Raw genomic sequence first — 27,718 nt, forward strand, 5'->3', positions numbered from 1 at the left:
AAAATACATGATATAAGAAATAACTGGTTGACGTATAAGATTTATTCAAGCATCATCAAAAAAATCAATTAACACTTTCCATGTTTTATTTCTCTCTGTCCATGAACATTAAATTGTTAAGCTTACATCGTAACGGAAGACACAGACCACCTTATTATTGTAAGATAGGTGGCAGTCTTCTGCTCTAGGATCCAAAAATTCTCACAATGACATATTTATGCATCAAATTATGGAACCAGTTCAAAATGAATCATTGAACGTATTCAATCGTAAAATGGAGTACTCATAATATATAATAACATCCAATCTGATTGATCAGGTATTCCGATAACATTATATTCAGTAAGTCAATTTGATAGTAGAGTTACGAAATTTAAATTAAGAACAAATAAAATCACAAAGACTAGGCTGTACATCTACGGGCTTCAATTCCAACAGTTTATGAAGTTTTGTCAAATATTTCATTAGCACTCAACTGTCTATCCCTATCCAAAGGTTCCCGGGTTCTAATATATCTAGCTTTTTTCGCTTCCTCCCAAGACGATTCAAACGATGGTGCCGTATACATAGTTTTCAATGATCCGTCTGGGTTAAAAGATTCTGGGCCGATAGCTAGTTTGCTCGGTTTTTGTTCCACTTCAACATATTCCAATGGAACAATGGGTCGTATTTTCACATCTTCTGTTTCAACTTCTTTCAAAACATTTTCATTTTCAATCTCTGTAACCTCTTTCCATTGCTCTGTCGGCTCGTCATCGATATGAATGGGCGATGCGTGTACTCCTTTATCCATAGAAAGTCGTCTGGTCGGGCTGTGTCTTGGGTGTCCATGAACAGCTTCGTTGGCGACAGAATTGACGTGTTTTCCTTGGTCACTAGAAAGTCGTCTGGTCGGGCTGTGTCTTGGGTGTCCATGAACAGCATCGTTGGCGACAGAATTGACGTGTTTTCCTTGGTCACTTGAAAGTCGTCTGGTCGGGCTGTGTCTTGGGTGTCCATGAACAGCATCGTTGGCTACAGAAATAACGTGTTTTCCTTGGTCACTTGAAAGTCGTCTGGTCGGGCTGTGTCTTGGGTGTCCATAAACAGTATCGTTGGCTACAGAATTAACGTGTTTTCCTTGGTCACTAGAAAGTCGTCTGGTCGGGCTGTGTCTTGGAGAACTTGCTCCTGGCGTTACGTGATTCCCTTTGTCTGCCGACAAACGCCTGGCTGCGTTATGCCGCGGCGAACTCATATTCGTTGTTTCTCCACTTTCGCTTCTGTTCTCGATTTGTAGGAATATTTCTTTCGTACCAGCCTGGCCGTTAGATAGAGTGCCCTGTGGCTGACTGTCACTTAATGTTTGTATATATTGCTTCTGTTCTTCAGAGTCATTTGCGTTTTCCGCTTCACTAACCTCTGACTGATCTGATATTATCAATGGATTTATTTGCACATGTGGAAGATCATTATATTTATTTTGATTGAAGCGACCTGAACCTTTGATCCCATCAAGAATAGCATTATGTTCTTGCGCATGCTCTTTATTGAAATTCTGAAGATACTCAATAAGCATCTCGGCGTCCATTGGACTCGATTCTCTTTCACGTGAGTTGCTGTCTGTGAGCGCCTTTCTTTGCAATCTTGGACTCCTGCCGCTCGTGTCTTTCATCCCAAAGTCCTTGAATTTGGGATGGTAGAATTTCTTGTCGCTTGATAAAGTAGCATGATGGCCGAGCTGCTTGTGTACGCCGCCGCGAATTTTGTTCAGTTCCTTTTCTATCTCCTTGCGTTCCTGGTTAACCTTGTCCAAGTTGAACCTGTACTCGGCCTCTATCCCACCCCTCCCACCGACCTCTTGGTCGAGGCGTCGCTGCTCTCGCTTGTTGAGCTCACGTGCAAATTCCTGAGATTTATATTGCCTTTTGTATATATCCATTTCTCTGTTTGTCTTCATTGATAGCATTTCTTTCTTCTTTTTTTTCTAAACTTTTCCTCAAAATTCTGTGAAGATGAAGCAAGACAGCATGTTATTTAACAGAACATGTGTTTATCTATTTACAATACAAAACATATTTTGAAAAGTTCATAGAAACTCGTGTCAAGTCCTTCTACCATTGACATTATGCCAAGCTGAGTAAACTTCTTCCCCAAATATTATAATTAAATGTTTAAGGTGTTCTACAGACTAAATTCTAAATGTGACTCTGATTGAAATTTCTCTGAAAGAGCTGTAACGCTAAGTCGACGGTACACTTGTACACATAAAATAAAAGTCAAATATTTGCACATTTAATCGGCAGTTGTCGACATTATCCAACAACCGACAAATAAATCTAGTTCTTTCAGACAAGGCAAAGACCATAGTGTTACACGGATGCGATGCAGACTGAAATAGAACTTGATTGCAAGAACATTAAATTTATAAAAGCTTAATGGTTTTCTTTTATGCATTTCGGCGGAAATAACCCCTAAACAATAAAACGCATCTTTAAAACATTCAATTAAAGATATAGTCAATGAAATGTATGCAACAATATGTTGCCATTGTTATGTTCTTTGAAAATAAAAGTGCGAAATCTACCTGGTGATTTTCTCTGGCTGTTTATGAGGTCGGAGGAAAATTCATCTGAAACAAAACATTAGAGTAACGTTAGTTTAAACGGTTAACAGTTGATATAGGTGAGTTTTGACATAAACACATCTAATGGAATTAAAACTCTTAACTTCATTCAAACTACCGGAACACTTTCCTTTTTTTCCATCTTTTTTTAACACTGAAAGATCTTTTCCTGAAGTGACGGCCCTTTGGGATAGGGAGGGGTATCATATTTTTGGTACATTATTTAATGAGTTTGCAAATGTAAGACCTAACATCCGACTGCTACTTGTGGTGAAATGGTAATGTAATTTACGTAAACCATTCTTGCGTAATACGGAGCACATTCAGTTGTACCACTAATCATCCGAAAGATCAAGCCTTCAATGGGAAATGACGCTTCTACTTTTTCTTGCGTAGGACAGAATCAATGAAAAAAAGAAATGAGTCTGCTGTTGGGTATTAAAAAAACCTGTTGGTTGGGGGGAGGTAATGCAGAATGATCTATGACTATCATTTTGATTAGTTTTAGAGTATTAAACCCCCCATTCCGGTGTCACTGACCACATCCAAATCTGTGAACAAATAAACATGGCTCGCTTAACAGGTTGTAAACCTATGTATATGTATTTGTGCAGATATCCGTGTATAAATCAGAAGTTTTCATCGTACGTCAGTGCAGGGGAATGGTCGACACACGCAAGCGTTTGTTCATGATTGACGTCGCGATCTTTTTATGGCACTTTCAGTACTTCGAAAATCGTATTTCAAAACGTCAGACTCTACTATGGCTCCAAAGCGATCTATAACAATTTTCTAATTTTGATAACACAAAACACCCTGGGAAAACTTTTGATTTTCGAAAGAATTCACTTTTGACTTGATTTTTACAAATATCAATCATTTGTGACAGAAAAGGACGAAATATTTGGTCCGGATCTTTTATGACCTTAATCCTTTGAAGTGTAATTGATTAAAACATGTCTTGCTTGTTGACTCAAACCATCAGACGAGGAATCTGAAAGTTATCAATATTCTACTGCGATTCCTTCTTTCTTTTTTCTCTCAATGATATAGTTTCAGTGCTGGCCATTTGAATGCTTAATGGCCAAAAGAACTTCCAACTTATACATTCTCCTTTAAAATCCTATATGATGCTTTCTTAAAATCTCCTCGAGTGATTGAAAAGGTTTACAAATTCCAAATCTTGAAAAGATTTAATCAATATTACAAAACGTAGTGCAAAACTTCCTGCGCACGGTCAGAAAACGAATGACTTTTAGATAATATATCATTAGGCGTCTTAAGAATGAAATTAATTGCAGATTGGTAGCTCTCTTGGAAAAAAAAAATTAGGATACGCCAGAGAGCTACAGATCCACCTCTTATAATAATAAAAAAAAATCAATTCATGGCAACCTCTTTGATGAATTTGTTTTATCTATGCATGTTTTCAAAACTAGTTTTCAGTCTTTGTTATTTTAGGTCTACACAAATGATTAATTTGAAATGAGAAGGGGAAAATACTCTTCTAGACGTAAAAAAAAAAAAAAAAAAAAAAGAAGTTAAGAGTGTTAAATATTTAAAAATTCTGGTATCTTATATATTTATCAGAACCTTTAAATGAATATGATATTCAAACCTCTTTAAACCTTTTTTCTTAACCGAACTGAAATCACTTATATTGGGGGAAAATGTAAGAAAATAGCTAATATATAGACATTGCTGTATTCAATATAGACCATATCAACATGGAAATGAACGGGACTGAAAACGATACATGGCTACGTAAACAGGCGAACATTGTTGAAATTGTGAATTTTCAGTTTGAATGAGGATTTAATAAACGTAGAAAGGCATGTCTTGACACAATTGTGGTGGGAAATGCGTAAGAAGCCTTTGACATTAAAATCTTGAAGCTGCGATGCAAAAATATGCAGTCACCTGAATCAAGCATATCAAAGTAGCACCGTAATTGGAAGGACTTTTAAAACAATAGGTGGATCTGTAGATCTCTGGTGTATCCTAATTTTCCCAGACAGCTACAACACTACTGGTGAGGGCCACGGGGGACAGTATTAGTCCGGCGAAGTCTCTGTCCCGCCTCCTGTTCTTTGAAGTCTGGCAGGCTTTTATTATTTAATTTACCCTGCTAGAGAATTCCAATAAAGTTTAAAATATTACAGTTATATACGTCTATTATCGAAAAAAATGTTCAGAAATGGTTAAAAGAAATTTTTTTGGTAGTATTTAGATTTTAAATCCATGATTTGCATTAGAAATAAAAATATAAAAAAAACTCTATTGTATATATTGAACTTCCTTTTAAAAAGCACCATTTGCATTCTGATGAATTATGTGTAGAGTTTATGTGACATTGAAACTTGTTTGGATAATGAGCATCTAAGATATTTTGTAAACAGTGCAATACGATCCTAATATAACATTACAGAACGTGCGTCAGAGCTTCACATCTAAATCACCGGAATCTGTTTCTATTTGTTTCGATTATCGGTGATCTAGAACATGGGATTGAAATCTGGCGGCACTTTAAAGATCTCAGATACGCGTAAACTCTGACCCAAACCTCCACAATAGCTATCAACATTGTTTTTGCATGTAGATGTCCAGGAACATGTACATTTCAAACAACTTTTTGGCAGAGGTTTGTCCCCTGAATAAAGTACTAGCATATGACAAACAAACAGCGAGTATGGCGTATCCTTCTCGATGAACATTGAAGGTCAGGTGCCCCTTTACTGTCTTAGAGTGTCGCGCTGGAGTAAAACCTCTGGTAACGTGACTCGAGCATTCACGCAGCTGTCAAATTCCGCGGGGAAACTTGAACGACCAACAATGTGAACAGTGCATGGCAAGACCGCAGGCATCCGGCGCGTGGTTAATGGCAGTGGTACGGGGATGTCCGGCTTATGACAAGAGTATACGGGGTGGTCGGCAAATGACAAAGGTATAGGGGGTGGTCGGCTAATGACAAAGGTATAGGGGGTGGTCGGCTAATGACAGTGGTATAGGGGGTGGTCGGCTAATGACAGGGGTATAGGGGGTGGTCGACTAATGACAGGGGTATATGGGGTGGTCGGTTATTTACAGGGGTATAGGAAGTGGTCGGCTATTGACATGAGTATAGGGGATGGTCGGCTATTGACAGGGGTATAGGAGGTGGTCGGTTATTGACATGAGTATAGGGGATGGTCGGCTATTGACAGGGGTATAGGAGGTGGTCTGGCGGGCTATTTACATGAGTATAGGAAGTGGTCGGCTATTTACAGGAGTATAGGCGGTGGGCACGAGTATGTGTCTCAGGTCAAGAAGTTTGATTGCCAGCTATACTACATTTAGTTCTTACTCTTTACTTGAGTTTTCCTAAATACCACAGGGGCTAAGCCCATTTTGGGCCCAAACTCTGATACCATAAATATAGATGGTATCACAGAGTTCGGGCCCAAAACGAGCTTAACCCCTGTGCTAAATACAGCTCATGTTTACAGCTGTTCAATAACTTTACTAGTATTTAAAAGTTTAAGTGTATTCTTTCAATATTTATCGTTTCGAGACCTTGTAGTCCCAGATATACATACAATACAAATTCTTTCATTAAATCTTTAGTATAATCGTAAACATTTGGAAGGTTAGTTGCGACTCAGATATATGCACCAAATTCGTATAATTTTCAAAACAATTAGAATCTTATAAGTAAAAATGCTTTTTTGCTACGAACAATATCACATCGCGTCATATGTAAATTCTTAATGCATGAAATTAATGAATGGAGGTAAATCGAAATACTCTAAGCAATCCAAGAGTTCCAAATTACGTGATAGAACCATACAGATTCGATTAAGGGTCCATGTTTAAAACTTTTTATAATTGTTACGATAAAAAAATTAATTCAAAATAATGTATAAAAAAAAAAATCAGTGACAATAACAGGCCGTGAAAAAATACTCAGAATCATAGAGCAATTTCACAAAAATCCTTGGTTCCGCGTAAGAACATCACTTATCAAAAATTAAAAAGTTTCAGATATCCTCAAACTTTCAAGATATATGAATTTTGTTTTGTTTGTTGCTTTATTCTAACTTATGTCTCAGTAGAGGTCATTAAAGGTCAATGAAAAAAGTGAAAAGGAAAGATAATCCATGATATTATTTTATGGAATGTCGGATTTCTCGCAAGACCAGCAACATTTGCAAAACAAACAATGCTGTTTTATTAATATGTACGCGTACATGCAGGGCAGAAAATGTTTTCTGTGTCTCATGTTATAAAATGGCGCTTTTACAATACAAAGATATGTTTCCTTATCGATCAAAATCGAAACTGTGTCATCCCTTTTAGGCATTATGGACAAGACCAACTGCATTTTGGTATACCGGTATTATTTAAATTCTTAACAAATCTCTTATCATTATATTCATTATATATATATATATATATATATATATATATATATATATATATGATTTTCTACAAATCTGTCGTAAATTTCGGGAGCATGTTTAATTAGACATCAAAATCGCTTTTACATGTTTGTGTCAGATGGAGCACTCCACCACATCAAAATACTCGCGTCCGCACCCGGGATCTGTACAGATGGGATTTTTTTTAGGGGGGAGGGTGTAACGTTTTTCATTTTCTTTTAATCCTTATCTTTTTTATATACATGTAGCACTTCAACTTTAAGAGAAAGTATTTATGATATCAGTAAATGTTGCGTTTTCATTTCTGTAGAGGTCGATTTATGTCTATGGTTGTCCATATATATTATGACTATTTTGGGAAACGATATGTCTATCTCTATATTTGTACAGTAATTTTGCACTTGTCGATATATTTTTTGAAATGAAGTACGTACAAGTACAATTAGTTTAGAAGGGTCTCTTCGTGCCGATCAGGCATGCGATAAAATCAGCGGCGATCAACCAACCCTTCACAACCAGATCTGCTGAACTTTTAACCACTGCCTTTGTACTTTTATAAATTATAAGGAAATAAATACCCACACACAAACAGTTATTGTACTTACCATCATAGAGCTCACTTTACATTTCATTGACTTCTTTTTATAAAATTTCTTTTCGTTAAAAAAGTAGGTTTTGATTAATCTCCCATTCAATTTTTTTTTTCCATTTGCAGTTCCAGTGGATGATTTTCGTTATGTTCGTTTTTTATTGAAACTGAAATGCGATTATACATGTACATTGTAGAAGCTGAAGATTAGGGTAGCCATTTGGCACATGCACAAACACAAAATAATGTTATGCAATAATTAGCTTCATGTATAGAGAATTGTAACACTAGTATTTTGTCGCTGTTCGACTATAACCCCTGTCGCACCTGGGTTACTATGGTGCAAGCGTATTGTATGAAAATATTCAATGTGTTTGTAATGAAACACTCGGGATAAAACTGGAAGGACATTATAAGCTAATAAACTTGATTTGCAACATTGTTTTTATAGACAGTATCGATTCCAGAAATTATTAAGCCAATTTGATCAAAGACACCGGTATCGGAGAATTATTAAGGTGCTTGGTTAAACGACAAATTGAAAACATGTTTCATGATTATCAAAGGTGTGCATAGTATTGTAACCATACGGAACAAAGAGACTGCAAGACTGTTATTAATTTGAACGTGTTTTTTTTTTAAATATTATATAGTTCCTTTCAAACCTTAAAACGTCTTCTTCGAAGACCATTCGAATGCACATACACATAGGTGCAGCATCTGAAGGGATGAAATAACTTATATTCATTTTTCACGCATTTTAAAGCATATTTTGAGAACAATCAATTCTTTTGAATAGTTTACAATGTCTTGTATATACATGGTATTCTTGTGCTACATAACCATAAATATATGTATTTCAGAACAGAAGTCCTTTGATAAAAGAAAAAAAACACCCAGATATTGGCGTGTGTGGTTTTTTTTAAACGATTAATTTAAGATATGCACTTTGCAAATAATTTATTTTAAAAGTTTGAGTTTAAAAATAAAATTAATGAAACCATTTTTCATCTTTAGATTTTATGCGTATGGCAAGCCATATTTTGAAAATTGCCATACCCAACTTGAAAAAACAGTACAAGAAATTGGACTAACCTCAGTTCCGGAATCCCTGTGTCTAATGGTACACTGTAAGTAAGAGGTGAGCGGTGTCGGGGAGACTTTATATTTCCTGATAAGTCAAAATAAGCACAAACTGCGATTGGACCAAACCAGCCCCCACTGGTCGTTATTTAAAGGCATGTGAGAGGCATAGCGAACAATACACGCACACTCAGCTTGCCCCACTCATTATGAAGTCATGTTGATTAGTTCCTGAGTCTCTGATAAAAGGTTATTTAAACATCGATTATGTTCCGACAAAAATACAGTCTCACGATAAAAGAGGGAGTCGACATGCCATTTATAAAATTAGCAGTGATGAATGGGCACCGATTCTGGCACTTTGCTGACGATGATAAGAACTTCATAAAGCCCAACAGGCAGAAAAATAGTATTTGTTTATATTTATTTGTCCTTATTAAATCAATAGGCTCGTATCTCTTAATCTGGAATGACTTGGCTAATTTCTATACGCTGGATGGTACTGTTTTTATTCCACCTACAAAATATAGATATTGACTCGGTTCGAATTTCCCATTGTTATTTTCGAATATATATACCCATATCTAATTTATGGTGTTTCTGACCCGGGTATAAAAAAAAAAGAGGAATACCCCCCTTCTTAACTGGGTTATCAGATTGATTTAATGCAAAACTTAAAAGGTTACATTTGTGATTTAACTGTGAAGTTGGCAAATACTTGTTGATGTTTTCAAACCACTTATTTGTCAATATGAAATGTTTTATAACACTATCTGGCCCGATTTGAAACCTTTGATAATACATTAATGGTCCTGACTTTAAAATAGCTACACTAGTTGACTAACGTGTGCTATCTCCGTCCTGTCAATATGGTTCTTGCTGTGCCAATTTGGAATCGGTTCTAAGAGTGCATATATTTTTGATAAATAGCATGGGTACGTGGGGATAGGATATGTATCTAGATCTTATTTACAAATAAACACATCTGTCAAACAAACCGAGTCAATAGAGCTCTTAAATGGGAATTCACCGAAAGAGATCTAAATCCCGACCAGAGTAGTTTATAAAACGTTTACTTAACCCGGGATGTCTGACACCAGCCTGGCTTTTGTACAGTTTATGAGGATATCCTTTGATTCATTTGATATTGATAAATGAAAAACAGGGCACATGGGGTGTCAATTTTTTTATTTCAATTTTGCCGGCTTTACAGATTTCGAGTTATTAACACGTAAAGATGAACGGAGTGAATCTAAATTCAATTTAGTTATATTAAAAACGGGTTTTGGGAATTAATCTTGAAGTTATCAATAACGTTGAACTTTCATGACTCTTGCATAAATTTCATATTTCAGATAGATTATCATATATAGGTGAGTCAGTCCAATCCATAGAATGTGAAATCTATCTAAGATTCTGTTTGCTTATATCTCTAGGGTAGAATGTGAAATCTGTCTAAGATTCTGTTTGCTTATATCTCTAGGGTAGCGTGGTTCTGCATGAAAATACTCACCAAATTCTTACCTAAAAATTGGTCATTACATTCGTCGGTGCACGCTGGGCCCTGGTTCCAGTTCTCTTGATAAAAACTTTTTAATGCTCTTTTAAAATGATATTGTTTGAATAAAAAAGTTTAATTTCATTATATAACGAGATATTTTTAAAATCTGAATGATGTACTGAACACAGATGTTGACAGTGGTGAAATTGGTCTACTTACTTCTGAAAAGGTAATGCATCACTGAAAACACTTTGAGGCCAGGAGTACAATGTATATGGATACTACATCATTGGTGCAGAGAGGTTATCTGTGTAAGAGGTATGCTACACTATAACAATTGTCTAACGAACTAAAAGTACAAGATTGCGTGCTTATAAACCTCGACTCCAATACAAAAGCCTTTAATCACCGTGGCCAAACGTCATTTGGATATAACCATTCCTACGCCGAATACAACCGTGTTTTTAACGCAGAGTACAACCAACCCTTACGGCAATTTACTGCTGAGAGTGTAGATGTCCGTGAGGAAGGGTTAGAAAGTGTAGATGTCCGTGAGGAGGGGTTAGAAAGTGGACCATAGTTTTCTTTATACAGATAAGTTTTCTTTATACAGATAATTCTTAAGAATTATAAAGTCTATCAGGTGACGCAATGAATTCTGGTTCAAATGATATGTAGCATTCAGTCAGACCCCCTACCACTTGCTCAAACACTTCAACACAGTTAGAAAATTTCGTGTAAATCATTCCCTGCATGTCGTTCGTTTTCTTCATAGGTTTAGAAAACAGAAAAACCCACCTAAAATTCAATTACATCAGTGATAAGACAACATCATTACATATGTATACCATAAACGTCAGGAAGAAAACTTTGCGATTAAGAAGTTTATTAATGATACTTAAAATATAACTGGATACAACCATTCTATGAAAGTATAACGTAGGATACAACCATTCTATGAAAGTATAACGTAGGATACAACCATTCTATGAAAGTATAACGTAGGATACAACCATTCTATGAAAGTATAACGTAGGATACAACCATTCCTAATATATTCAGTGGCGTAGCTTCCATTGAGGCAACCGAGGCAGCTAAACCCACCTTTTACGTTGTTAAAATGTCGATAGCGTCAGACCCCCTGCCTCGGTAATATTCGAACCCAAGCTACGCCTATGATATTGACAATTTGAAAGGATGCATGTTTTTAATATCTTTTGTGAGGGTTTAGGACTGCATTCCCTGTCACCATTTTCAATAGCATGTAAACCACAGGGGCTAAACTCGGTGTATTATTATCACAAAAATGAATTCATTCTTCTATCTGTGGAGATTCCCAGTGAGCATAGCATATGTAGTTGATGGTGTAGGAGTTTCAACAGTCTCGTTTCAAAGTCAGCATTTCGCAAATTCTATGGTCGTTATAACAATCCAATTTGACAATACAACCTACCATTGGGTCAATTGCTGTCTGACGTGTTTCATACCGCTTGTTAGACCGTACTTGGCACACTGATTTTGTCTACGGATAACTCCGTTTACCTGATTATGATAAAGGACTCACGGCGGGTGTGACCGGTCGACAGGGGATGCTTACTCCTCCTAGGCACCTGATCCCACTTCTGGTATATCCAGGGGTCCGTGTTTGCCCAACTACCTATTTTGTATTGGTTATTGAGATTGATCACAGTTCTTTATCTTCACCTTTCATGTATGTGAAACATAATTTCAATATTCACGAAGGTTAATGTCATTAGGCATATTCGTAGTGTACAAATTGATAGAGGTCAGTTAAATCATAAAGACACCTTTAGACGGGTAAAAATCACCAATGCGAAAATCTTAGACAAAGTCAGCGTCGTTGAATTATATTTTGAGTTTTAGGAACTACAAATAATCTCAGAACCTCTCAGCTGAAAACTGCTACAAAAATGTCAGCTACGCGCAATGGTGCAGTTTTCTGTCCTTTTTTTTTTTCGTGGAATTCCTCCATCCAACGAAAAAATAATAAATTAATTCCTTAAATCATTCCAATTGGAAAAGATATCGAAGCAAAAGCATTGGAAATGTAAATATTTCTTCGTATAGGGATGTCATGATTCGTGTTTTGTACAGAAACAAGTGCCTGGAGTACCGATACACATTTTCATAGACCAATTTATCTCCCCCCCCCCCCCCTCTCTCTCTTTGCATCCCGTGGGAATCCGGGTTAGAATAGGTCCTCAGTACCCCTTGCTTGTCGTAAGAGGCGACAAAATGGGGCGGTCCTTCGGATGAGACCGCAAAAACCGAGGCCCCGTGTCACAGCAGAGATCCCTCCCTGCTCAAAGGCCGTAAGAGCCGAGTATAGGCCTAAATCACCGGCAGTGGTGACGTCTCCATATGAGTGAAATATTCTCGAGAGGGACGTTAAACAAGATACAATCAATCAATCTTTCTCTTTGCTGGTTATTAAAACATTGCCTTCATGTCAAATATTAAGAAAAAAGATGTGGGAAATGTTTATGTAATAAAAGATTGAGATAACATGGACTTGGCGTTGATGCACACATTTTGTATGTGAACAATTCTCTCCTTTGTTTGTTTTCTTTAGATTGTTTGGTTGTGTTTAGTTTTGTTTGGGTAGAGTATTGCCAATTTTAATTTGATATTGTACCTCTTCATTTACAATTCAGAAGTTATCTACGCATGTACTGAACACATATATAATAGTACTTTGTACTAATAGGACAAACAAAGAAAAAGATCCTTTATATCAAAACAGTTTTATTTTGTCATAAATACATGTATTTATATCATTAATGGTTGCAAATCCATCTGCTAATGCAATATCAAAATGTTTATCATTTGTGGTCATGGTGCCTTTCTATTATTTCAAATCATTAGTGGACGTGGATTTTGACCATTCATTGAAATCTGAAATTGTATCATTAATTGTCGTTAGTGTTGTTCGTTAATGATTAAATTTTGTCATTAATTATCAAAATGTTGATCTCTAATGCAATTCAATGTCATTAGTGGATATTGTATCATTAATGGTGTTTTGAAAGTATAATTGAATCACACACACACACACACACACACACACACACACACACATGCACACACACACACACACACACACACAAATACAATATATATCGGCACATCCACTTGGGATCCCTGCAGGCGTTTTCCTGGACACCCCGGTGACCTAATGGAGGTTCCTACCTCCCTGACCCTCATCCCCTCCTATGACACCTATGGATAGAAGAACACATCTATGAATTTTTGGAGTTACCATTCTTGACGAAATCCACGCAAATAGCCAAGAAACGTAATATTAATGATAAAAATTTAGATTTTGGAGAAGATGCGACGGTCGATTAAAAAATTGTTAGAAGTGGGAGGAATTTGACTTAATCTCTGCTGATGTATGGACAGTCTATGAATGCTCTTGTTTGAAATGATTTGATGCTTTGAAATGAGTGAATTGGTTTCGTGTAAAGCTTTGAAGTGATTTTGAATGTAAAGAGGAAAGGAAAACAAATACATCGAAACATATTTCTTAATCTGAAAACCAGTGGCTGATAATGTATGATAATGGTCCTTTTTGTTTATTAAAAAACAAAAGTTTTATTGCTCTTACATCGCTTCTATCGTATAAAAAAGGAAGGCCTAGACAGAAAGATTGCAATTTTTTAAAACAAAAATCCATTTTGATAAACAACTGAATTTATCCAGCAAGGAGTTTGTTATTTGGAGTAGAGAATTCATAAACACATTTATTAATGGCGCAGTAATCATGAGTATTCACCACCACAAATGTCTCCACGCTGCAAAAATGACGAATAGCAGCAATAGGAATATTGCTCGATTGAAAATTTGTGAACTTGACAGCGAATTTTCACACCCAACCAATGCCAATTTCACCATATAAGTTCAAAAACTCCTTTATTAATCATTATATAGGTACATGTATACTATATTTCAGTTGTTTTATATCGATAATTTATTCATTTTCTCGTCAAGTTAGTAGTTTTCCGGTGAAGATCCGCAGCAAAGGCAGTAATATTGTCCAATCTTTTTGCACCTTTTGAACTGAATGAGTGACGATAGAATATTTACATAGAAAAGAAAACCAAAGTTGGTTTTTGACTTGATCCAGCGTAGGACGGATCAGTTCAGATCTGTCTTGCCGTTCGATGGGAAAAGACATTTCTATTGCCACATATTACACTCAATAACTTTAATACGTAGACGTTTTGTTTGTGTCAGCTTTTGTAGTTTAGTTGTAGTTTTCGTTTCCTTTTCTATTTAGTTTTCTTTTCTATGGAGGTATTTTATCGTCCTGGGGAATTAAGGGACAGGTTGTCCCGAAAATTTGACAATTCACTGTTGTTCGTGTCGTTGTTCTTTTTAGTGTTTTATATATATCTATATATAAGAAGAAAAAGAGTAAAAACAAAACATTCCCAAACTCGGTTTGGGGAACATAAATATGTCATTCATAATGACGTCGTATCACTCGGTGTGGCGAGATTTGTTTTCTCTGATAAAGGCGAGCATGACGCAAAGAATAGGAATAATTAAGTATTGATTTTGTATGCATTGCCATTAGTTTGATATTCAAATTATACTATTTAGTTGTTTATCTTACATGCGGTGTAATACGTACACTGTATACCATCCATTTTGGATAAATAAACTTAGCGTTGGATAAACGTACTTCCGGTTATTGCACATACATGTAACCTTGCGTGAACATTGTAGTTAAATCAGTGATGTGCACGAAGAGAGTAATTCAGAATTAATTCCTATGAGATATTGAGTAAATAGATTATTTATAAATGTGAATCTCCATTCAACGAGTTGAAATGGTGTATATATTTGCTCAAAAAATATAGGGGTGGGTGTGATTGTAGTCCGGCACATATGTCCCGCGATGTCTGATATTGATGTTCGCCGAATTATTGTTATACGTTACTTTTTCTTCAAATATCTTACTGAATATGTTTTAAGACGATCACCAAGAATCTTCATTATGAATTTGGTGTATGAAAATTGCCTAATTATTTAATAAATGGCTTTTATTCATTCTTCAATGTGTAAAAGTAGTCCCAAAGATTTTCCCAATGCTTACATTTTGACAAATTGCATGATATTATCAATATGTGCATGTTTTCCTTTATATATGAAACATGTAGGTCATGGGGTCATACTATTAACAGTTGTAACATTTAATAGGGAACTAAAATTACAGGGGACTATATTTTTAATGAAATCAGCGGCGTAGTCAACTCACTCTATTTTCTTTATTTAGAATATTTTGAAAGTACTAATTTCGGTATCCAGTAGAACAAAATTACAGCAAGATTTTTCTTTCTTTAAAACTGGGGGAACAAGTCGTGTAACTGACAAGAGTAACAGAGGATTGTAAATATGCATGAGATTTTCTCGCTCTTTTTTGTTTGTCTTTTTATCTGATGCCCCAACTTTATCATATATCTTTGTACATTAATTATCTCGTTACATCGGTATTGCTATATGAAAACCTTTAAAAGAAGTATGACAGAAATAGCGATCAATAGGCAAAAATCTAAATTTATCTGAGGAATTGAATTTGCCAGTGTTTATTAGTTCTGTTTTGCAAACAGACAGACTATGTTCATGCATGACTGCCAATTACGACAGACTCTATATAATGAATCACAATTACATACAATTCATGTTTGCTCTCAAAGTCCTTCGGTATTGATATGACCTTGAAATAACCTTGACACCCACAGAAAAAAGACCCGCGACTTAAATGCTGTTACACACAAAATATCACGTATCAACACTTTCAACAAATGAGACGAGTCCATCCTTTTAATTGCGAGTGTTGAGTAGAACTTTCCGATCTGAAAAAGGTAAAACAAGCATAGAAGTCGGAGTCGAAAAATGAGGGGGTGGGGTGTTCTACTGACTAGTTTGAAAGCAAAGGGGTTGGTAATATTTCTTTATGTATATTTTCCTAACTTCAACATAAAATGGGCAGATCAGAATAAAATTAAACTCATCTTCAATCTCATCCTCACAAGTCAAGGTTTTGTGATTACATACTCTCCACACTCAAAACCTTGACTTGTGAGGATGCTTCAATCTGTGACAAAGAACATTTACAAAGGCAATCTCTACCCAGAGTTATCGTTCCTTACACCTCTGTCAACGTCTCAAGGGTTTTACAAGATTTTTGTAAAATGGCACGTATGCTCAAATAAAGTATGGTTTTGACTTCAGTTACAAAAATATACGTAAGTAAATAAATATTGAGCAGATGTCAAGTCTTTGTGATACAAGAAGCATTGATTTGGGTTGAAACATGGATATTGGGTAGTTCTATTGCACCAGGCCTATATATAGGTACATGTACATGAAGAATATATTGTAATGGAAATTTTTTTTCAAATAGTTGCTTCTCCTACATTTTTCCGATATTTTATAAAATAGTTCTAAGTTCTAATTATTAAGAAAAATAAGAAGGAGGAATACATTTTCATTAATGTTGATTATATGTGGATAGGGTACTTACTTTTGAGAAGCAATGACAATGAAATTAGCATGTTGGCATATATATTTTTCAATGTTTATCTATTACTGGAATATATATCTATCTTATAAAGGCAATTTTTTCATGATTGAGTCCATTTAAGGCCGAGTATAGGTCTACCTTAACAGAGGTGTAAGTGAGAGCAAGGAACGACAACTCTGAGTCGAGATTGTTACAAAGATAGTGCTTATTCTAAAATAGGCCAAAGCGAGATAACTCTGATTTAAAAAGTGTATTAGGTTGTTTCATATTGAGTTATATTTCTTTTATCCGAGTTAATGTTTTCTGACTGCCTACGAAACCTATACTTTTGTGCACTCATTTATCAAGGTGAGGGACATACATGTATATTTATGTAGTAAACTAGATATTCCGAGTACATCACATGTGTTACACATTTACGCCTATCGTCAAATGATAAAGGGACAAATGTTCTCTTAAACTTCAGATAAAGAACATAAAGGACAACTAGTTATTTGAAAAGTTCACGTACAATATGATCTATATCCAATGTTTCTACTATTGTATACATGTTCACGTACAATATGATCTATGTCCATTGTTTCTACTATTGTATACATGTTCACGTACAATATGATCTATATCCAATGTTTCTACTATTGTATACATGTTCACGTACAATATGATCTATATCCATTGTTTCTACTATTGTATACATGTTCACGTACAATATGATCTATATCCAATGTTTCTACTATTGTATACATGTTCACGTACAATATGATCTATATCCAATGTTTCTACTATTGTATACATGTTCACGTACAATATGATCTATATCCAATGTTTCTACTATTGTATACATGTTCACGTACAATATGATCTATATCCAATGTTTCTACTATTGTATACATGTTCACGTACAATATGATCTATATCCAATGTTTCTACTATTGTATACATGTTCCTTTGTGGATGCTCATACTGTGGTTCATTAAAGCCACCGCGTGAGTTTGAAAATGCCATGTATGACCTATAAAGAAAGTGATGTCATACAAGTAATCAGAATATATATCATAACTGTACATTTAAATGTGTGATTATTTTAAATTATTTTAAAACAAGATTGGGATACACTATGCCCCCAGCCGTAGCTAGCCGTAGTCAAGTTCAATTGTAATAAAAAAACGAAAAAAAACAAAAAACAACCCAAAACAACGTCGTCTTCATGACCTTGACCCTTATCAGTCATGTAACTTTGACCTAATATCTACATGTAGCATGAAATTTCTAGTTTATTTAGTTAAAATTTATGACCAATGTTAAAGTTGCAGACTGTCAGGTAGACTGATTACAAATACCCCCCCCCCCCCCCCGGATCTCGGAAGCATAAAAATGGCAATGGTGTTGTCAGTTTATGACTTACAAATTGATATTGACGACGTAGATGCACGTGTTTAGTAAACACACTGGCTGACGTATCTGTAATTTGTAAACAAGGCCAGGAAAACAACAGTGAATTTAAGAGATGTGTATTTAGTGAACCTAAACAGTATAATAATCTGTATTTTTTTGTGACAACTGACTCATCAGGGTAACAAGTACAACGATAATAATTACAGGTAATTCAGAGAGAGAAAGAGTGACCGTACAAAGTATTCAATTAAAAATTAAACATCAATGACATTTATTTTCTTAACAGTGTAGCAATATATGTAGAGTTCACAGCTTCATAAAATAAAGCCGCACAATGTCGATGTTTTTACCTTCGGTATCAATGATAGCCATTTCCTCATGAATGTGAACAACAGAAATAAAAGTCAAATATAGATCTATATAAAAAATATATTTCGTTTTTGAACGGACGTGTTTTTTAACTCGGGTAACATACTGGTTTTTTACTGCAAAAAAGACCGAATTTGGACATTTTTTGGATTTGTTGTGTGTGATAAAGTGATTAATTAGATAGACGTCGTGTATTGCGGTTGAAATATGGTAAAGGGAAAAAAGAACAATAACAACAAAAGAAAGAAACCCGAGTCTGGCGGTGGCGGATCTAATCACAATAGTATATCACTGAGTGGGATTTTGAACGAGACTAATAGTGTACTATTCAACAATGTAATCGGACAATCAATGGCTAGTCAGCAGCAGCAGTTTGCATCCACACCAGTAAAGTCTTTACCATCATCTCAGGTCTATGCATCTACCACACCAGGGGTCATGTGCTGGAATTTACATGCTTATATCAAACCGGGAGCGGATCAAGCATTTTATTTTAATTCTAATAAGAGTCCTGCTATCTTCATATTAAAACACCCGCATTCGATATTAATATAAATATATATCAACCGTCAATTTAAAATTGACATGATTCGTAGAAAATCAGCATAGTATTCTACCTGTGTCTAAATACATTTAAAATGTGCTTGTTCCCCATTTTAAAACAAATAGGAATTCTATATTAAGCTAGAAGGTGGCGATGCCTTTCTCAACATCATACTTGATATTGTGATATAGTTAATATGAAGATAGCAGGAATCTTATTAGAATTAGAATAAGATGTTTGATCCACTCCCGGTTTGAAATAAGTAAGTAAATTTCATTTAGAGTCGACACGTATATATTTAACAAATAAACATGGTTTCAAATAGGTCCTATAACCGACTGTAACATATTTACAAATGAATACACATACAATGACATAACTTGTACATGCATGTCGTTAGATACAGATTGCAGGTAGCAGTACTTCGCAGCAGTAATCTTGAAATGACCTTGTGGACGACAGTATAACATTTCGGCAGGTCGTTTACACTGTTTACGGTTCCTCTCTTCGATGTTCTAGATCTCACAAATATGCGTTATACGAAATGAAGAAATTCTGTGTCCCCATATAGAACTATATAACTCTAAGAGAAGTCATTTAAGGACAACAACCACCCACCCACCCACCCCCACATCAATGCATGGGTTGATATATATTTCTTTGCATATTTTGGCTGTAAGTAGTACATATATCAAATTCCTAAAGTTTAATGAACTTGTAGATTTCTTGTGAAGTTCAAAAGTTCATGTGATGTGTGTCATTTCCCTACATAACTACGGAATTTTAACCGCTGTATCACTATATTCCTTTCACTTTTATGAATATAGATTCAGTTTTCATTTCCATGAAGAAGAAAAAAATGTTTGTAGCAAGTGTTGTTGAAAGGTGCCTCTGTTTGAGTGAGTTTAAATTGAAACGCGGAAGTGATTGACGCCAACTCCAACATGTTCAGATAATGCGACACTGACTCAAACAAATTAGGACGTCTTTCGTTTGAGAAACTTTGGGAATTGTTTACGTGAACCGGAAAAGTATAAATAGAACAGACTGAGGTTGCCGTCACTATTATAACTGCCAATGGGCCAATATAGGATTATATTGTAAAAACAGTAACTTTGATTCAAAAGGAAATTCCCGTTTACCGTTTCTTTGAATTATCAAGACCACACTGCTTCCGTAAGTATATATATATACTTATCTTATAAAAAAAATAATTATGGTATATGTACGTACATTTAACAGTTAGGCCTGATCTTTAAAAAAATTTGTAATTTATACGTATCCTACATCTATGAGAAATCGAGAGATTTGATAAATTCAAGTAATGAATTCATCTAGGTATAAATTCACTTTATATAATGATTTGGATAGCCGGAGTCTATAATTCATAGTGGTCGATTCAAACGAATGAGAGAACACCTGCCCGTATCGAAGGTGATTTCATCATTCAATCTATATTCATAGTTTATGCACCATTTGTGGGTATGTGGAAAGAGTGGACCTCCTACTACAACATTATTTATACTTTCAAGCGAGGAGACATTGGGAGAGGAATTTTATTTTCTGTATTCAATTTTCAGACGTGACTATGGCGGTGACGGAGAAAGCTGTGTTGAAGCGCTATATGGCCCTCCCCCAGCCTGATGACCGGGTGATGTGTGAATACATCTGGATAGACGGTACCGGCGAGGGGATCAGGTCTAAGTGCAAAACCATGGACTTTGAACCCAAACACCCAAAAGGTAAGACGGTGGTTTAAACACCAAACTATATTTATTGATTTGTAACAAAAAATAATAATTTCTATTCTATATGATATTATTTCTAACGAACTATCAAAGTTTGATTTAAAATGTATTTATGAAAAACTGAAGTATAGAATAGTAATAAACTATAGAATATATAAGATATGATAGATTGATCGATAATCGTTGCATTTTATTTTCCCCCAGAGTGTCCGGTGTGGAACTATGACGGGTCCAGCACGTATCAGGCGGAAGGTTCAAACTCGGACATGTACCTTCATCCAGTAGCTTTGTTCAATGACCCCTTCCGGCTTGGCAAAAACAAACTGGTGTTGTGTGAAGTGTACAAATATAACAACAAACCAGCTGGTGAGTCAATATGTAAATTCATCATACCATCCTCTACAAGAGACCTAGTTCTTTATGCCATTATCTGCTGGACATAGTGTTTTACAAGCAAATTTTGCTTTAAGATCTCGTATTTAGTCATATCCCGTGTCAAATTCGTTCATGTTTATGGTTTAAATATTGATTACGTATTTTATTTATCAGAAACCAACAAACGGAAGGTGTGTAATGAAGTATGTGAGAAAACAGCTGAACAAAAGCCTTGGTTTGGTATAGAACAAGAATACACGCTCCTGGATGTGGACAAATATCCGTACGGATGGCCGAAAAACGGATATCCTGGACCCCAGGGTTAGTAATTAATTCTATTTTAACCTGAGTTATTATAATTAGAATCAAATCTTAATTTATTGAAATTATCTTTATATTGCCACTTTGATTTCAATTGGTTTAAATAATTGGTTATACTTTTTTTTTTAAATGTGTTGGCCCAAGGTATAGATATCTGCGAGTGACTTTACGAAATTCTAAACACCCGTGGAATTTCAAGTTTGTTCTTCCTGGTTGTGTAAACTGAATGACTTCTGATATACAGATCAATAATTTTCTTTTGAAATTTGGTTAACAATCAATTGAATGCAATCATACAAACCCTAGAATTACCAGGTGCCGCTCCTTTTCATAGGACCATTATATTTTTTATTGTAATCCTATGAATTACCAGGTGTTCCTTCCTTTTTGCAGGACCATATTATTGCGGTGTCGGTGCCAACAAAGTGTTTGGGAGGGACATAGTTGAAGCTCACTACAGGGCATGTCTGTATGCAGGCATCAAAATCGCCGGCTGTAACGCCGAGGTCATGCCTGGACAGGTAGGTCAAGGTCAAATTTGATTACAACACATGATACTTCTAATGTTCCAAGTATCATGAATGTTTATATCTTAATACTAAAATATATTAACTTAAAATTTCAAAAAAATCATACTTGGTCTATTGCCAACAAGTTGCGTATGCTTAATATATACATTGTAAGTAAAATTTAAGAAATGTCCAACGTTGCATTCCGACTTCCGTTTGTCTTTCAGTGGGAATTCCAGGTGGGACCCTGTGAGGGTATCGCTATGGGGGATGAGCTGTGGGTGGCCAGGTACATTTTGCACAGAGTGGCGGAAGATTTCGGGGTTCTCGTCACCTTGGACCCTAAACCTGTTCCAGGAGACTGGAACGGCGCAGGTGCACACACCAACTACAGCACTTTAAAAATGAGAGAGGACGGGGGAATCGAGTGAGTTGTTTAAATGGTATTTCTAGTTTTGATTTTAAAGTTATTTTCTGTTATATTGGGGTTTTAAAAAAAAAAGAAAAAAAGAAGTTATTTTCTGTTATATCGTTTTAAAAAAGTTATTTTCTGTTATATTGTTCAAAAAATGTCTATGACTTACATTATTGTTCCATAGTAAATAAATAAAACAAGCTATTTTTCGAGTAGGTGATCTGAATAAATCAGGTGATCTGATGTGCGTTAATAACAGTTGAACATTATTGACATCTTGCATAAATCTAGACACGCCCAATATCAAATATCATTACTTACAATGAAGTCGAGGTCTTCCGCGGACATTAGAACGTTAGTCGATGGTAATTTTCCTTCAAACTTTTTTCAGATACATTGAGGAAGCGATAGACAAACTGTCCAAGTGTCACGAGAAGCACATCAGAGCGTACGACCCTAAGGAAGGAGAGGACAACAGACGACGACTAACGGGACTTCACGAGACTTCAACGATAAATGACTTTTCTGCTGGGGTAGCCAATAGGGGTGCCAGCATCCGCATTCCCCGCCAGGTGGCACAGGAAGGACAGGGGTACTTAGAGGATCGCCGACCCTCATCAAACTGTGATCCTTATGCTGTTGTTGAGGTGATCCTAAGGACTACCTGTTAAGACGAAATCTAAGTTTGTGTGTGTATAATTTTCTTGTTCGTGGGTATAATGCAATTCGTGGAATTAGAATTCACATATCTTAAATGGTGTTATTACTTTATATGGGATTTTGGCAATATCTTACCAATAATGATATGAACAAATTGTATGGTTTTATATTGATGTATAGCTTTCTGTTTAATATTGTTCAGTTGTTTACAAATGTTTTACAATAATTCTAGTTAAGAAATAAACTAATGATTAACCATATTATGCTACATAAAATGGTTTTAGACATATTGTGCTTTACAAATTACGAAGTGATTTATATTTACAAAAAAAAGAGAGTTAAAATCTGCTCCAAACCATTTCATATCGCATAATATGAGTAAGTATTAGCCTAATTCCTTATATTTTGAATTTTGAAGAAAAAAAATTCGAAATTTAGTGTGAAGCGGATCAATATCATCATAGCAACATTTTGAAAATTTGTAATGCGTCTTTGTTTAGTTCAGTTTATTGTTGAATAATTCAGATAAGAGCCTAGCCATGCTATAACTATGTTTATTGTTGAATAATTCAGATAAGAACGTAGCCATGTTATGTTTATTGTTGAATAATTCAGATAAGAGCCTAGCCATGCTATAACTATGTTTATTGTTGAATAATTCGGATAAGAACCTAGCCATGTTATGTTTATTGTTGAATAATTCAGATAAGAGCCTAGCCATGCTATAACTAATGTTATTTTGATATGGAATATTCCTCTAGCATTGATGTAATGGGGTAACGTTGAATACGTGCGTAACTGCGTTATTGCACACATTCATGTTAGCGTTAATGTTTTTAAACTTGATGAGAAAAAGAATAAATTATTAACATAAAACAACTGAAACACATTTGTATGTTTCAGCTGTGTAATAAAGGATTTACTGAAGGTAGTGGTAAATAGTGGCATTTGTTGGAAAGCTCGTGTATTTCTACACCCAGTTTGGGCCAACATTCCACATTGTGAAATACATGTACTGATGGATTACACAACCTTCTATTCCATTCACTGCTAAACAGTAGATGGCATTGATAAACAGCGCATACTCCTGATTTCAAAATGTCGCTTCCCTGTTCAGTATCGGTCACTAGTAAGAGAAGGTCTGTTGAACTGAGATACATGCATATGAGTCGTCATCTTCACTAGCCAAGGGTTGACGATCCGCTTCCCTAGAGAAGCGGAGCGGGTTGTAAACACTTGGCCAGCGAAGATGTGGTGTGGGGCGGTGGAATGCGACAGGTTTTGTGGAGGTGGTTAAGAATTCATATGTTCGGTTGACATAAGAAAAATAAATGCTAGTTAAGAATTCATATGTTCGGTTGACATAAGAAAAATAAATGCTACTTAAGAATTCATATGTTCGGTTGACCTTAGGAGGACAAACATGCTAATGAAATCTTTGGCATAGGAAGTAGACATCAAGCAAGTTCTTGAAATGGACTGATGGTCAGGTGACCATCGGTAGCAGTTAGCCTAACAAGGTTAGGACATGGTGGCTGCAATGATGTAGCCCTCTCCGATCGTCTTTTATCCTGACGTTTTCAGGGGAGGGCTACAACTCCATAGGATCTTCGTAATGGAGCAAAATATTTTTTTGAATAACCTGTAATAAGATCCGTGTATTTGTCTCCAATGTTGTTTGCACTAAAAAAAAGTACTAACTTTGCGCTTTGGCATGTCTGATAAAGGTGTTACTCAATAACTATCATGTACAACATACAAAATGCCATGTTTCTTATCGCGCGTTAGTATGTGGAGCGTCGCAGTTCAAACCTTCATGCACTTTCAACAATGAAATTTATTTGTTATATTTACTTCTGTCGGAGTTCCCAGCTACTGTTGAAATAGACGTACTATATATATCAAGATTCATACGCGCATTTTTCACAACTGCATTGCATTCATGAGGGCATGGCTATCTAAAGACATCAAAGACAAAACCATTGGAAATTTAAATATACCGATAAAGGAACCGTTTTTTATATTATCGATGAGTTAATGATACAAGCATTTAAAGTAAGGTTTTATTAAATACATATGCACATGACTTTAAAAAATGAAATAGATTGATCACACCCAATTGGCCTATTCTGCTTTTTGTGGAAGAGCTATCGCCTCGACACTGTTGTGCTCCGTCTTTTTATTCCTCCCCCATCGTTATAAATCATCTTTTGGTGGTCTTTATACACTGCCATATTTGACCACGAATAATAATTGTTGTCCACAAAAGCTGTCCTTTTATTGAATTCTATAGTTTTCATTTTCGCTGCTAATGTTGGAGCAGTTAATCGATTGACGATTCCCTGAACTTCCCGATCTCTGCGAGATTCTATTGTAGTGTTTGATCTCGCCAGAGTTGGTTTTCGTCTCGGAAGTCCATTCACGTCATCTTGCGCAGTCGCAGGGCGAGATGCTGCCTTTAATGGTTTAGGTTCCCGCCATGATGGATGTCGCATTCCTGAGTGCTTCGCAGATGCAACATTCTGAAATGAATAGAATATAAGCATCAAACATATAGCAGCGCTGTATTTTCGTTGACTTGAAACATAGTTGAATTTAAGCAACGTGTAAGTCTCAGTTCCAGCATGTCTAGCCGTTTATCTGTTACATGTAAGGTCGACACTTGGATCTATCTCGAAGAACAAAGAATAAAAGATGAAATACTTATTTAGACAAAGAGTAAAATATGAAATACTTATTTAGACACAAAGTAAAAGATGAAATACTTATTCAGACAATTGATTGTATCTTGCTTAACGTCTCGCTCGAGAATTTTTCACTCATATGGAGACGTATCATTATTAGACAAAGAGTAAAAGATGAAATACTTATTTATAAGTTTTCTAAGCTAGATATTTTTTAAAGCCGGAGTAACGCCGATTCTACGTTAAATTTAGAAGGCGACGTTAATATATGTATACACTTGTATTCGTTTTGACCATTAAGTACTACGGACAGTGCATGGATTTATCTCAAGAATCGAGAACCTGAGCTCCCTCAAAATTTGCTATTTGTGAAGACATCCTCTGCTCCCAGCTTATTTATTTACAAACATTCGAATTAAGGTCAAAGGTTACGAAAGCTGTTGGAATTGAATATTTTAAAATTCTATAGCCATACAAAGGTTTCTCGGGAATTTAATTCAAATCTATCAAACTTATTAACATATCAACCCACTTTACACAAAAAGTGACTTATTGAAAATCTCATAATATGGATTGGTCACCAGACGCGGAACAAGGCCTAATAAGCTAGTCCAACTTAATCTCGTTGACTTAATTTCATTTGTTCATTCATGATACAACTTGTCTACCACATGAATTGACAGCAAAACATCTTACGAAGAAGATAATTGAAACAGTTAATAGCACAGAAACTTTCATCTAATAAAACAGAGGTTCAGAATGATAATGAAACGCTTCCTCAATTGTTATATCGATGTATAAGCGATCAAATGATCAAACACTTGGGAACTTTAAAACTGGTCTCAATAAGATAAGGCGCTTTCGGCGATTCAGATTAGTATAAACATTAGAACAACCTATGTACATGTGTATGCAAATTATAAAAATGGAAGTTTGAGCTAACCAATCTTTGCCACAACCTGATGCCCTGGTGTTGGCTCAATCCGACAAACATTGGTGAATGTAATATACCCCTAAAAAAGGAAAACGGAACGCTTCCATTCTTAGATCTACGTTGTCTGATCAGACGATCCATGCTATTAAATGTGAAAGATCGCACGGGTATCATAACTAGCAATGGGGTGTTTTACATCATGAACTGAATAAAAGTCCACAATTAAGTCCGTCGATAAAGGTCACTTTTCATCATGAAATTTTATAAACAAACATTTGTTCACTCTTAATGAAGTAATTGAGGTTGAACTATCCGTTTGAACCTTGAATAACCGTTGATATTACCATTGATTTACGTGAACTAGTCGACTGTCCGTTTCTGGACGATTGTTGGGAGTATCCGGACATCTGTGAAGGCGTGTCCGTCCTCCAGCTAACAGGAAGTGAAGCCTCAGATTTTGCAGACATGTTTAGAAAGTGTTCTGTCATTAGTTCATCATCCACTCCACACAAAACTTCAAACTTCCAATATGTGTTTAACTCCAAGCATAACCGATTGATTCATCAGCGTTACTGGTTCCTTGTCACGCTGGCATCGCCAGGAACTTCCATTCCAAGAGGCAGATATTTTCTATTTCATTCCAATAATCAAAATGGGTTCATAAGTTTGTACTCGAATTACTTAATCTTGATAGATTTTAGAAGAGTTTTAAAAAAGTGTAAGGATTATTGAAACCCGATTAAAGATTATTCTATTGCATCTGATTAGACTGTGTTTTAAGTGAAGAGAAAGAGTTCCCGTCATGACTCATGCACATTAAATCTGGTAGATTAACCTTGTTGCTAGACATGGTTATATAATAGATGTATTTTACTTGTGCTATCTACGGAAGTCGGATAGGCTCATTTTTGAAAAGTGAAAAAAATCGAATTCGTTACAGCAAGCTGGTATCTCGATGTCACGAGTTCAATAATCTCGTTATAACGAGTGAGTATATCGTTATAACGAGATAATT

The 27,718-nt window shown here is 35.6% G+C and overlaps 3 protein-coding genes across 7 annotated transcripts; 1 reads left to right on the forward strand and 2 right to left on the reverse strand.

Annotated features, from left to right (window-relative positions):
- Positions 1–23: 23 nt before the first annotated feature.
- On the reverse strand, positions 24–9,011 carry LOC125681507 (uncharacterized). 3 transcript variants are annotated; one of them, XM_048921655.2, is made up of 4 exons: positions 8,708–8,904; positions 8,278–8,332; positions 2,567–2,611; positions 24–1,986 (listed from the first exon to the last, which is right to left on the reverse strand). In XM_048921655.2, exon 4 carries the CDS (start codon positions 1,946–1,948, stop codon positions 440–442), a length of 1,509 nt encoding a protein of 502 aa, XP_048777612.2. In that variant the 5' UTR covers positions 1,949–1,986; positions 2,567–2,611; positions 8,278–8,332; positions 8,708–8,904; the 3' UTR covers positions 24–439. The 3 variants fall into 3 exon arrangements, with proteins under 3 accessions (XP_048777612.2, XP_048777611.2, XP_048777613.2); XM_048921654.2 differs by lacking the exon at positions 8,278–8,332 and having other exon boundaries at positions 8,708–9,011; XM_048921656.2 differs by lacking the exons at positions 8,278–8,332; positions 8,708–8,904 and adding an exon at positions 4,526–4,683.
- A 9,401-nt stretch (positions 9,012–18,412) lies between these two features.
- Positions 18,413–23,961, forward strand: LOC125682074 (glutamine synthetase 2 cytoplasmic-like). Of its 3 annotated transcripts, none has more exons than XM_048922464.2 (7): positions 18,413–20,233; positions 20,638–20,799; positions 21,010–21,171; positions 21,355–21,501; positions 21,895–22,022; positions 22,238–22,437; positions 22,817–23,961. In XM_048922464.2, exons 2-7 carry the CDS (start codon positions 20,646–20,648, stop codon positions 23,094–23,096), a joined length of 1,071 nt encoding a protein of 356 aa, XP_048778421.1. In that variant the 5' UTR covers positions 18,413–20,233; positions 20,638–20,645; the 3' UTR covers positions 23,097–23,961. The 3 variants fall into 3 exon arrangements, with proteins under 3 accessions (XP_048778421.1, XP_056009844.1, XP_056009843.1); XM_056153869.1 differs by lacking the exon at positions 18,413–20,233 and adding an exon at positions 20,270–20,539; XM_056153868.1 differs by lacking the exon at positions 18,413–20,233 and adding an exon at positions 20,315–20,491.
- A 1,168-nt stretch (positions 23,962–25,129) lies between these two features.
- On the reverse strand, positions 25,130–27,454 carry LOC125682075 (uncharacterized). Its single transcript, XM_048922465.2, has 2 exons — positions 27,048–27,454; positions 25,130–25,607 (listed from the first exon to the last, which is right to left on the reverse strand). The coding sequence occupies exons 1-2, from the start codon at positions 27,189–27,191 to the stop codon at positions 25,233–25,235; spliced, it is 519 nt and encodes a 172-aa protein (XP_048778422.1). The 5' UTR covers positions 27,192–27,454; the 3' UTR covers positions 25,130–25,232.
- Positions 27,455–27,718: the final 264 nt, after the last annotated feature.

This window comes from Ostrea edulis, chromosome 2 (assembly GCF_947568905.1).
Source record: "Ostrea edulis chromosome 2, xbOstEdul1.1, whole genome shotgun sequence".
NCBI classification, from domain to species: Eukaryota; Metazoa; Mollusca; class Bivalvia; order Ostreida; family Ostreidae; genus Ostrea; species Ostrea edulis.